Below are 12,997 nucleotides of genomic sequence, written 5' to 3' on the forward strand. Positions count from 1 at the left end.
CCATCCAAAACTACAATAAGAAGTATCTATTTTTAAAAAAAATTAAATTAAACAAGTAGTGCAGAAAGAGTGGGGGGATAATATGGGTTCACTGTCCATTTAGAAGTCTGAAGTGGGGGGTGGGGGAGAAGCTATTCCAGAAAAGTTGAGTGTGTGTCTTCAGGCTCCTATACCTCCTCCTTGATGCTAGTAATGAGAAGAGGGCAAGTCCTGGGTGATGGGGATCCTTACTGACGGATGCCGCCTTTTTGAGGCATCACCTTTTGAAGATGTATTGGGTGCTGGGAGGCTGGTGCCCATGATGAGGTTACAACTTTTTCCGATCCTGTCTGAGCATGTTTTAGACTTTGGGACATAATATTAAATTTAATGATTTCTGGCAATCACCCTCTTTTCCCCATTCGACAGTTGTGGTGTTACCTGGAACTGGATTGAAATTGGTTTATCATTGTCACATGTATTGAGATACAGAGAAAAACTTGTCTTGCATACTGTCCGTACAGATCAGATAATTACACAGTGTTTTGAGGTAGAACAAGGGAAAGTACTAACAGAATGCAGAATAAAGTGTCACGGTTACCGAGAAAGTGTGGTGCAGGTTGATATCAAGGTGCAAGATCATAACGAGGTAGCTTGTGAGGTCAAGTGTCCAATGTATTGTACTGTGTTGGTTATTGATGCAAATAACGCATTTCACTGTATGTTTCGATGTAGATGTGACAAATAATGCCATTCCAATCTGAAGTGAGAAGCTGGGTGGTGATAGGTGGGAGAGGTGGATATAGCGCAAAGCATTTGTTTGCGTGAGAGGTCATTCTGTGCACAGCTACGTTGAGGTAGTACAAAGGAAACTGAGTGCAGGATGTTGTTTCCCATTGTGTTGAGGGGTCCCTCACCTGAAGTATTAATGCTGCTTCTCTCCCCACGGATGCTGTCTGACCGCAGCCAGGACCTGGTCCAGCTGCACCTGCCTCAGCACTCACTTTCAGTGGCTCTGCAGTTCGTGTTCTGTGTATTGTTTGTTCACTTTTTTATTGTTTGCGTGATTTGTTCTTTGCACGTTCAGCTTCTGTCAGTCTTTGTTGTGTGCGGTTTTTATGGGTTCTTGTACTCCTTTCCCTGTCCCCACCTTCTTCCCCCTTCCTTTCCACTCCTGAAGAAAAGGTCACAGCCTGAAGCATCCTACCTACCTGACCTGTCGATTTCCTCCAGCATTTTGTGTGCGTTGCTCAGGATTTCCAGCATTGTCTATGAATATTTGAATATTCAGTGCATTTAAAGCAGAGCTTGTTAGATCCTTGATTAGTCAGGGCAACAAAGGTCACAGGGAGAAGGCAGAAGAATGGGGTTGAGAGGAATAATAATCAGCCATGATGAAATGGCAGAGCAGACGATGGGCTGAATGGCCTAATTCAGCTCTTATAAATTCTACTGTGTTTCTTTGTTTTGTGGATTCCTGCTAGAAGATGAATCTGGAGGTTGTACGTGGTATACATACTTCAATAATAAATACTTTGAACTTTGACCTGTTGTGTTCCTCCTCCGAGGTTCATCACTGGCATCAACTGTTCACTGTTTCTCTGTGTAGACCAACACCTGGACCACCATCGCCAACATGCTGAGTCGCCGGAGCAGTGCCGGTGTGGCGGTGCTGGAGGGGATGCTGTACGTCGCTGGTGGTAATGACGGGACCAGCTGCCTTAACTCTGTGGAGAGATACAACCCAAAAACCAACACTTGGGAGAGTGTGGCGCCTATGAACATCAGACGGTAGGTGCAAGCTTAACAAAGTGTATTTATTGGTATTGCATGACCACCTCTACTACCAAAATGAGAATACCTTAGGTTGGAGGAGCAACACCTCATATTCTGCCTGGGTAGACTCCAACCTGGTGGCATAAACATCAATTTCTCTAACTTTCAGTAACTCCTCACTCCACCCTCTTCTCTCTTTGTCCATTCCCAATTCTGGCTCCCCACTCACCTCATCTCCTCACCTGCCCATCCCTCTGGTGCCCCTCCTCCTTCCCTTTCTCCCATTGTCCACATCCTCTCCTATCAGATTCCTTCTTCCCTGTATCTCTTGCACCTATCTCCTCCCAGCTTCTCATTTCTTCTCTCCCCCACCCCCTACACTCTCCACCCTCCTTCCCGCTCACCTGGTTTCACCTACTCCTCCCCCTCCCGCCATCTTCTTTTTATGAATACAGCCCCCTTCCTCTCCAGTCCTGATGAAGGGTTTTGGCCCAAAACATCAAGTGCTACCTGACCTGCTGAATTCCTCCAGCATTTTGCATGTGTTACTCTGGATTTCCAGCATCTCCAGAACCTCTTGTGTTTATCGACATTGCAATAATTTCGGGGGTGATGCTAGAGTTAATACATTTAGGAACATTTAAGAAGACTCCCAGATAGGCACATGGATGTAAGAAAAATGGTGGAGTATGGGATGTATGGGAGGCAAGGGTTAGATTGATTGTGAAGTAGGTTGAAAGGTCAATGCAACATTTTGGGTCGATTGATGTGGAAGCTTTAGTGAAGGTGCAGAGGAGATTTGCCTGGATAGGCTGAGAGTGGGTTGACATTCTAGACTCTCCTGCTAACAGAAACATACTCACTTTGTCCATTCTATCCAGCCCTCTCAGTATTTGTGAGGTTTCGATGCGTTCTCTCCTCACCCTTCTGAACCCCATCAAGTACAGGTCTAGAAACATCAAACATTTCTAATACAATAAAACTTTCATTCCGGGATCATTTGTGCGAATGTCCTCTGGACCCTCGCCTTCCTTAGATATGGGGCCCAAATATGCTTACAAAATTCAAAAGGTGGTCTGACTGATGCCTTACAATGCCACAGCATCCCATCATTGCTTTTGTGTCTTGTCCCCTTGAAGGCCCACCTCATCCATGTCAACGTTTCTGCCTATCTAATCAGTTTAAATAATTAAAACATAAAGTTCATTAAAATCTTTTAGTGAATAAATATAACTAGAGATGAATTAGAACATTTTTAAATGAGTATGTCTCTAATATTCTGGCATCTAATTATTTGGAAATTCCCCATCTGGCCATGGACAGTGGGGTGTCCATGTGTCAGAAACGTGACCCCAGATATCCCCCAACACTGCGGTCCAGAAAGGGTCCAGAAGAGGTTCACCAGGAAGCTGCCTGGATTAGAGGAGGGGTTGGACCAACTAGGGTTGTTTTCTCTGAGTATCGGAGCCTGAGGGAGACCTGACGGAAGTTTCTAAAATGATAGGAGGCAGAGATGGGACATGTGGTAACTTCTACTTTAAAAAAGGACCACTCGACAATTTCATGGCCAAAAGAACATCTTTATCTGGGACGGCAAATGATATTTACCACACAGAGGCTTTCAGGACCCTCGTACAGCCTGGATGGTGGAACTTTATACAATTCATATCGGAAGTAAAAAGAGCGGAAGTAAAATCCCGCCAACCCCGGAACCAGCCTCGTTACCAACAGCTTCCCGATTAGTATTAACTTACTTTTAATAATACTCACATTACGACAGGACAGACAGTCAGGCTTATTTTTTATCCAGGGGTAGAAGTGTCAAATAGGAGAAGGCATGCATTCAAAGTGAGAGGGAGAAGGTTTAAGACCATAAGACGTAGGAGCAGAATTAGGCCATTCGGCCCATCAAGTCTGCTCCACCATTCGATCATGGCTGATTTATTATCCCTCTCAACCCCATTCTCCTGCCTTCACCCCATAACTTTGGATACCCTGACTAACCAAGAACCTATCAACCTCTGCTTTAAATATACTCAATGACTTGGCCACCACAGTAGTCCATGGCAAATAATTCCCACAGACCACTGTGGAGGCCAAGATTCACCACCCCCTGGCTGAAGAAATTTCTTCTCATTTCTGGTCCTAGACTCACCCACATTAAAAAGCATCCTCTCCACATTCACTCTTGCCCTTCCAATATTCAATAGGTTCCTGTGAGGCCCCCACATCCATCTTCTAAACTCCGGTGAGTACAGGCCCAGAGCCATCAAATGCTCCTCATACATTAACTCTTTCCTTCTCAGAATCATTCTCATGAACCTCCTCCGAACACTCCCCAATGTCAACACATCTTTTCTTAGCTAAGGGGCCCAAAACTGCTCACAATGCTCCAAGTGCGGTCTGACCAATGCCTTATAAAGCCTCAGCATCACATCCTTGCTCATATATTCTAGTTCTCTCAAAATGAACACTAACACTGCATTTGCCTTCCTTTTACCAGCGACTCAACTTGGAAGTTACCTTTAGGGAATCCTTCACGTGGACTCCCAAGCCCCCTTGCACCTTTGATTTTTGTATTTTCTCTCTGTTTAGAGAACAGTCTACACCTTTAATCCTTCTACCAAAGTGTATGACCATACACTTCCCTACCCCATATTCCATCTGTCCCTTCTTTCCCCATTTGCCCAATCTGTCCAAATCCTCCTGCAGACTCCCTGCTTCCTCAACACTACCTATCCCTCCACCTATCTTTGTATTAGGAGATGGTTTTTTTTGCAGAGGAAGCAGTAGGTGCCCAGAACACGCTGCCAGAGATGGCGCTGGAAGCTGATGTGTTAGCAATGTGTAAGAGGCTGTTCGTTAGACACATGAATGTGCAGGGAATGGAGGAAGATGGATTATGTGCAGGCAGATGAAGTCTGGTTTAAGTTGGACATTGTTTTCCACACAGACGCTGTGGTCTGAAGAGCCCCTTCCTGTGCTGTACAGTTCTGTGTTCTATTTTCTAATGTGGGAGGTCTGTGGCTGGAGCAGGGGTTAGAGCTTGTGCATATTTCCCATTCCCATTTAACTCAGCGGGTTTGCTGGAATTTTTGTAATGCTGAGAAGGTGAAATTAGTATGTAAGCAGCTGACACAGTGCCGGCGGAACTCATCGGGTCAGGCTGCATCTTCGGAGCGGAATAAACATTCGAGTTTTGGATTGAGGCCCTTTCATCTGGTCTGAATAAAAATGTGTGGGAGTCATTTCCAGTAATTGAGAAAAATTGCTAGACCAGCACCACTATTGTCCCAATTAATGCCGGATTATTTGAGTTTGACTGTAATGGAAAATATTGAAACAGGTGAAGTTTCTGGGGGTTGGTAACCCACAGTTGCTGTCTCAGGGATAAAGCTGTGCAGTCAAACATATCGTACTTCCACACTCTCTCCTCGGAGGGCCACCGCTACCCAGCGGTGGAGCGGACAGTCAGATACAATGATAGTTGACCTTCAGGATGCCTTTGACCTCTGTTTGACTGCACATTCTTCGAAATCCACAACATCCTCCGTTATGAAGAGCGGAAAGCTTCAAACTACCAGGTTCAAGTTCAAGTTCAGTTTATTGTCATTCAATGGTGCACATGCACAACGCCGAATGAAATGACATTCGGCTGCACCAAGCTGCTCAACACAGTACATATGTCACTCATAACACACAAAGTAATATTACCACTCATAAATTCATGAATAGTAGGCTGCATTTGCAGCACAGGATACAAAGTAAACAGTACAACGCTACGGGCGCTTCATGTGTGATGAGACCCGGGTGGTGACAGGGAGTTCAGTAGCCTCGCGGCCCGGGGGGAAGAAGCTGTTTCCCATCCGAACAGTTCTTGTCCTAATGCTACAGTACCTCCTGCCGAATGGTAGGGGATCAAAGAGATTGTTGGACGGATGGGAGGGATCACTGACAATGCTAAGGGCTTTGTGTACACAGCACTCCTGATAAATATCTCCTGATGGGTGGATGAGAGATTCCGATTATCCTCTCAGCAGTCCTCGCAATGCTTTGTAGGGATTTACAGTCAGATGCCTCACAATTCCTATACCAGATGGTGTTGCAGCTGGTCAGGACACTCTCGATGGTGCCCCTGTAAAAGTTGGTTAGAATGGGGATGGGGCAGCCTCAAGCACTTCAGAAAGTGAAGACGATGTTGTGTTTTCTTGACCAAAGAGGTGGTGTCATAGCCAGCACTGTTCAACCTGACCTTTGTCTCAGCGACTTGCATTAGGTGTGTGCGCTTTGTCCACAGCTCAGGCCTGACACTCGCGCCTCTCATGCTCCTGATCTGGGGCCTCTCTGCAGACACCAGGAGCAATCCTTCCCCTCAGTTCCTGGCCTGTGAAATGGAAACAGGCCTGGTAAAAATAGAACGGTGTTGTCAAGCTGGAAATGTCCTGGGGCAGAATGGATCACATGAATACAAAAAGCACAAAGAAACACCAGACTCTTCCCTGCCTCACGTGTTGAGAAAAATCAATAAACCTCAGTGTCTTTTAATGACACAGGGTGAATAATGGCACACAAGTGGCTGACTGTTTTACATTAACCTTTTCCTGCCCAGAAATGATCTATGCTGCTTCAAAGTGGCCTGGTCGAGGGAAGTGCCTGGTGCCTGGTGTGAAAAGTGCTAGTCTTTGGCTCGAGAGTCTTCGGCGAGGAGACTACGCCAGGCACAATTGCAGAGGGTGAAGACATGACCGCTAAGCTGACTCAGTGTGCTACGTGCATGATGTGGGAGGTCAGGGACACTGATGGTGCCCCCGGCTGCTACAGCTGTGGAAAGTGTGTCCAGATTCAGCTTCTGAAGGAGCATGTTGCCGCACTGAAGAAAGAACTGGATGACCTCAGGTTTATCCGCGAAAATGAGGGTTTTCTGGACAGGACCTACAGTGAGGTCGTTACACCGAGGATACCGGAAGAGAGAAAGGGGGTGACGATGAGGAAGGAAAGGATGCTTGAAGTACAGGAGACCCTGGGGGATGTACCTCTCGTAAACAGGTTCACCCTCTCGGAAGCTGTCAGGACAGAAGATACTGCCAGTCTGAGAGGCGGACAGTTCTGCGAGCCGAAAATTGGTGCAGAAGCAGAGCCGAGGAGTCAGACATCAGGAAGAGCTGTGGTAGTAGGGGACTCCATAGTAAGAGGTACGGAAAGGGGTTTCTGCGGCAACAGGCGAGATTTAAGGATGGTGTGTTGCCTCCCTGGAGCTAGGATCCAGGACATCACGGACCGATTGCAGGGAATCCTCAAGGGTGAAGGTGAACAGCCGGAAGTGGTAGTGCATGTCGGCACAAATAACATCGGGAAGAAGAGGAAGGACATTCTGCAGCGGGACTTCAGAGAACTCGGAAGAAGGCTGAAAAGCAGGACTTCCAGGGTGGTTATCTCTGGTTTGCTTCCAATTCCTCATGCTGGAGAGGGCAGGAACAGGGGGATATTGGATCTGAATGTGTGGCTGAGGAACTGGTGCAGGAAGCAAGGATTTACATTCTTGGACCACTGGGATCTGTTTTGGGGTAGGGATGAATTGTACAAAAGGGATGGGTTGCACCTTAATAAGCGGGGGACCAGCATTCTGGCAGACAGGTTTGCCACTGCAACACGGATGTGTTTAAACTAAGTAGTGGGGGGGAGGGGATGAACTGGAAATATAAGGATGGAGTTAAAGGGAAAGTGAAAATAAGAAAAGTTAAAAAGGACAACAGAATCAATGGAATAGAAAGCTCAAGAAGAGATCATACAGTATGGCCAAGTGAAATAGGAATTGATATGAAAGGAGAGGGGAGTACTGAATTAAAAGTATTATATATGAATGCACGAAGTATAAGGAATAAAGTAGATGAGCTTGAGGCTCAGTTGGAAATCGGCAAGTACGATGTTGTGGGAATAACTGAGACATGGCTTCAAGTGGACAGGGCCTGGGAAATGAATATTCAAGGATATACATCTTATCGAAAGGACAGACTGACTGGCAGAGGGGGTGGGGTGGCTCTGTTGGTGAGGAATGATATTCAGTCCCTTGCGAGTGGGGACATAGAATCTGGAGATAGATAGATAGATACTTTATTCATCCCCATGGGGAAATTCAACTTTTTTCCAATGTCCCATACACTTGTTGTAGCAAAACTAATTACATACAATACTTAACTCAGTAAAAAATATGATATGCATCTAAATCACTATCTCAAAAAGCATTAATAATAGCTTTTAAAAAGTTCTTAAGTCCTGGCGGTAGAATTGTAAAGCCTAATGGCATTGGGGAGTATTGACCTCTTCATCCTGTCTGAGGAGCATTGCATCGATAGTAACCTGTCGCTGAAACTGCTTCTCTGTCTCTGGATGGTGCTATGTAGAGGATGTTCAGAGTTTTCCATAATTGACCGTAGCCTACTCAGCGCCCTTCGCTCAGCTACCGATGTTAAACTCTCCAGTACTTTGCCCACGACAGAGCCCGCCTTCCTTACCAGCTTATTAAGACGTGAGGCGTCCCTCTTCTTAATGCTTCCTCCCCAACACGCCACCACAAAGAAGAGGGCGCTCTCCACAACTGACCTATAGAACATCTTCAGCATCTCACTACAGACATTGAATGATGCCAACCTTCTAAGGAAGTACAGTCGACTCTGTGCCTTCCTGCACAAGGCATCTGTGTTGGCAGTCCAGTCTAGCTTCTCGTCTAACTGTACTCCCAGATACTTGTAGGTCTTAACCTGCTCCACACATTCTCCATTAATGATCACTGGCTCCATATGAGGCCTAGATCTCCTAAAGTCCACCACCATCTCCTTGGTCTTGGTGATATTGAGACGCAGGTAGTTTGAGTTGCACCATATCACAAAGTCCTGTATCAGTTTCCTATACTCCTCCTCCTGTCCATTCCTGACACACCCCACTATGGCCGTGTCATCAGCAAACTTCTGCACATGGCAGGACTCCGAGTTATATTGGAAGTCTGATGTGTACAGGGTGAACAGGACCGGAGAGAGTACGGTTCCCTGCGGCGCTCCTGTGCTGCTGACCACCGTGTCAGACCTACAGTCTCCCAACCGCACATACTGAGGTCTATCTGTCAAGTAGTCCACTATCCAATCCACCATGTGAGAGTCTACTCCCATCTCCGTTAGTTTGTGCCTTAAGATCTTGGGCTGGATGGTGTTAAAGGCACTAGAGAAGTCAAGGAATGTAATCCTCACACCACAACTGACCCCATCTAGGTGAGAGAGTGATTTGTGCAGCAAATACGTGATAGCATCCTCCACTCCCACCTTCTCCTTATACGCAAACTGAAGAGGATCCTGGGCGTGCCTGGTTTGTGGCCTCAGATTCTGTATTATCAGCCGCTCCATGGTCTTCATCACGTGCGACGTCAAGGCAACAGGTCTGAAGTCATTCAACTCCTTTGGTTGTGGTTTCTTCGGTACCGGGACAATACAGGATGTTTTCCACTGTCTGGGTACTCTTCTCTGCTCCAGGCTCATGTTGAAGATGCGCTGTAGTGGTTCTCCCAGCTCAGTCGCACAGGCCCTCAGTAATCGTGGGGAAACTCCATCCGGTCCAGCCGCCTTGCTGGTACAGATCTTCCTCAGTTGACCTTCCACCTGTGCAGCCGTAATCCTGGGCGTGGGCAAGGTCTCCTGTGAGTGGCTATTTTCCTGTGAGGGAAGTAAGCCTGGTGTGGATTTCTGCGGTGAGGATGAGATTGAGCTGTCGAACCTGTTGAAGAAGTTGTTCAGCTGGTTCGCTTTCTCCACATCTCCACTTATGTTCGCCCCCCGCTTTGCACCGCATCCGGTGATGATCTTCATCCCATCCCACACCTCCTTCATGCTTTTTTTCTGCAGCTTTTGTTCTAGCTTCCTCCTATACTGCTCCTTTGCCCCCCTTATCTGTACTCTGAGTTCCTTCTGAACTCTTTTAAGCTCCAACCGATCACCATCGGTAGATCACCATGTAGAGTCAGTATGGATAGAACTGAGAAATTCTAAGGGTAGAAAGACCCTAATGGGAGTTATCTACAGGCCCCCAAACAGCAGTCTGGATGTATGGTGTAAGTTGAATGAAGAGTTAAAATTGGCATGTCGCAAAGGTAATGATACAGTTGTCATGGGGGATTTCAACATGCAGGTAGACTGGGAGAATCAAGATGGTACTGGACCCCAAGAAAGGGAGTTTGTGGAGTGCCTCCGAGATGGATTCTTAGAACAGCTTGTACTGGAGCCTACCAGGGAGAAGGCAATTCTAGATTTAGTGTTGTGCAATGAACCGGATTTGATCAGGGACTCGAGGTAAAGGAACCATTAGGAGGTAGTGACCATAATATGATATGTTTTAACCTACAATTTGAGAAGGAGAAGGGAAAATTGGATGTGTCAGTATTATAGTTGAACAAAGGGAACTATGAAGCTATGAGGGAGGAGCTGGCCAAAGTTCAATGGGACAGTACCCTAGCAGGGAAGACAGTGGAACAAAAATGGCAGGTATTTCTGGGAATAATGCAGAAGGTGCAGGATCGGTTCATTCCAAAGAGGAAGAAAGATCCTAAGGGGAGTAAGGGGCGGCCGTGGCAGTTGAGGGAAGTAAAGGGCAGTATAAAAATAAAAGAGAAGAAGTATAACATAGCAAAGATGAGCGGGAAACTGGAGGACTGGGAAGCTTTTAAAAAGCAACAGAAGATAACAAAAAAGGCAATACACCAAGAAAAAATGAGGTACGAAGGTAAACTAGCCAAGAATATAAAGGAGGATAGTAAAAGCTTCTTTAGGTATGTGAATAGCAAAAAAATAGTTAAGACCGAAATTGGGCCATTGAAGACAGAAACAGGTGTATTTATTATGGGGAACAAGGAAATGGCAGATGAGTTGAACAGGTACTTTGGATCTGTCTTCACTAGGGAAGACACAAACAATCTCCCAGATGTAATAGTGGCCAAAGGAACTAGGGTAAAGGATGAACTGAAGGAAATTTATATTAGGCAAAAAATGGTGTTGGATAGACTGTTGAGTCTGAAGGCTGATAAGTCCCCGGGACCTGATGGTCTGCACCCCAGGGTACTTAGAGGTGGCTCTAGAAATCGTGGACGCATTGGTAATCATTTTCCAATGTTCTATAGATTCAGGAACAGTTCCTGCTGATTGGAGAGTGGCTAATATTGTCCCACTTTTCAAGAAAGAAGGGAGAGAGAAAAAGGGGAATTATAGACCGGTTAGCCTGATGTCAGTGGTGGGAAAGATGCTGGAGTCAATTATAAAAGAGGAAATTACGACACATTTGGATAGCAGTAGAAGGATCAGTCCAAGTCAGCAGGGATTTATGAAGGGAAAATCATGCTTGACTAATCTTCTGGAGTTTTTTGAGGATGTAACTATGAAAATGGACAAGGGAGAGCCAGTGGATGTAGTGTATCTGGACTTCCAGAAAGCTTTTGATAAAGTCCCACATAGGAGATTAGTGGGCAAAATTAGGGCACATGGTATTAGGGGCAGAGTACTGACATGGATTGAAAATTGGCTGGCTGACAGGAAACAGAGAGTAGTGATTAACGGGTCCCTTTCGGAATGGCAGGCTGTGACCAGTGGGGTACCGCAAGGTTCAGTGCTGGGACCGCAGCTGTTTACAATATACATTAATGATTTAGATGAAGGGATTAAAAGTAACATTAGCAAATTTGCTGATGACACAAGGCTGGGTGGCAGTGTGAAATGTCAGGAGGATGTTATGAGAATGCAGGGTGACTTGGACAGGTTGGGTGAGTGGGCAAGTGTATGGCAGATGCAGTTTAATGTGGATAAATGTGAGGTTATCCACTTTGGTGGCAAGAACAGGAAGGCAGATTACTATCTAAATGGAGTCAAGTTAGGAAAAGGGGAATTACAACGAGATCTAGGTGTTCTTGTACATCAGTCAATGAAAGCAAGCATGCAGGTACAGCAGGCAGTGAAGAAGGCTAATGGCATGCTGGCTTTTATAACAAGAGGAATTGAGTACAGGAGTAAAGAGGTCCTTCTGCAGCTGTACAGGGCCCTGGTGAGATCCCACCTGGAGTATTGTGTACAGTTTTGGTCTCCAAATTTGAGGAAGGACATTCTTGCTATTGAGGGAGTGCAGCATAGGTTCACAAAGTTAATTCCCGGAATGGCGGGACTGTCATATGTTGAAAGATTGGAGCGACTGGGCTTGTATACACTGGAATTTAGAAGGATGAGAGGGGATCTGATTGAAACATATAAGATTATTAAGGGATTGGACACACTGGAGGCAGGAAGCATGTTCCTGCTGATGGGTGAGTCCAGAACTAGAGGCCACAGTTTAAGAATAAGGGGTAGGCCATTTAGAACAGAAATGCGGAAATGCATTTCACCCAGAGAGTGGTGGATATGTGGAATGCTCTGCCCCAGAAGGCAGTGGAGGCCAAGTCTCTGGATGCATTCAAGAGAGAGTTAGATAGAGCTCTTATAGATAGCGGGGTGAAGGGATATGGGGAGAGGGCAGGAACGGGGTACTGATTGTGCATGATCAGCCATGATCACAGTGAATGGTGGTGCTGGCTAGAAGGGCCGAATGGCCTACTCCTGCACCTATTGTCTATTGTCTAAATCTTATTATCAAATATGTTCTTGATTAGTCAGGGCATCAAAGGTATTGGGAGAAGGCAGGAGAATGGGGTTGAGAGGGAAAATAAAATAGCCATGATGGAATGGCAGAGCATTCCCAATGGGCTTAATAGCCTGATTCCACTCCTATGCATTATGGTCGTATGATTGTGGAAAATGACAAGTTTCATTATTGTCGAATACTATCAAAGTATGTATATGTCACCTTTTATTAGTCTAAGATTCAGTTTCTTTCAGGCATTTACAGGAAAATAAAGAGATTCAATAGAATTTATGAAAACCTAGAGATAAAGACTGGCGAAAAACCAAAGTGCAAAATTCATCCCTAGTACTCAACTAAACTTGTCATTTTCTACAATCATAAGGCATGGGGAGAGAATTATACCATTTGGCCCATCGAGTCTGCTTTGCCATTCCATCATGGCTGATATATTATCCCTCTCAACCCCATTCTCCTGCTTTCTCCCTGTAACCTTTGATGCCCTGACTAATCAAGAACCTGTCGACCTCCACTTTAAATATACCCAATGGCTCGGCGTCCACAGCCATCTGTGGCAATGAATACCATAGATTCACCACTCTTC

At 45.8% G+C, this 12,997-nt stretch overlaps 1 protein-coding gene across 1 annotated transcript in view; it reads left to right on the forward strand.

Annotated features, from left to right (window-relative positions):
* The window catches only part of klhl17 (kelch-like family member 17), a 58,761-nt gene that overhangs the window by 41,656 nt on the left and 4,108 nt on the right, over nucleotides 1–12,997 (forward strand). Inside the window, exon 12 of the mRNA XM_073032303.1 lies at nucleotides 1,589–1,770. Coding sequence (XP_072888404.1) covers nucleotides 1,589–1,770 — 182 coding nt within the window. The remainder of the gene's footprint in view (nucleotides 1–1,588; nucleotides 1,771–12,997) is intronic.

The sequence above is a fragment of the Hemitrygon akajei genome, chromosome 29 (assembly GCF_048418815.1).
Source record: "Hemitrygon akajei chromosome 29, sHemAka1.3, whole genome shotgun sequence".
Lineage (NCBI taxonomy): Eukaryota > Metazoa > Chordata > Chondrichthyes > Myliobatiformes > Dasyatidae > Hemitrygon > Hemitrygon akajei.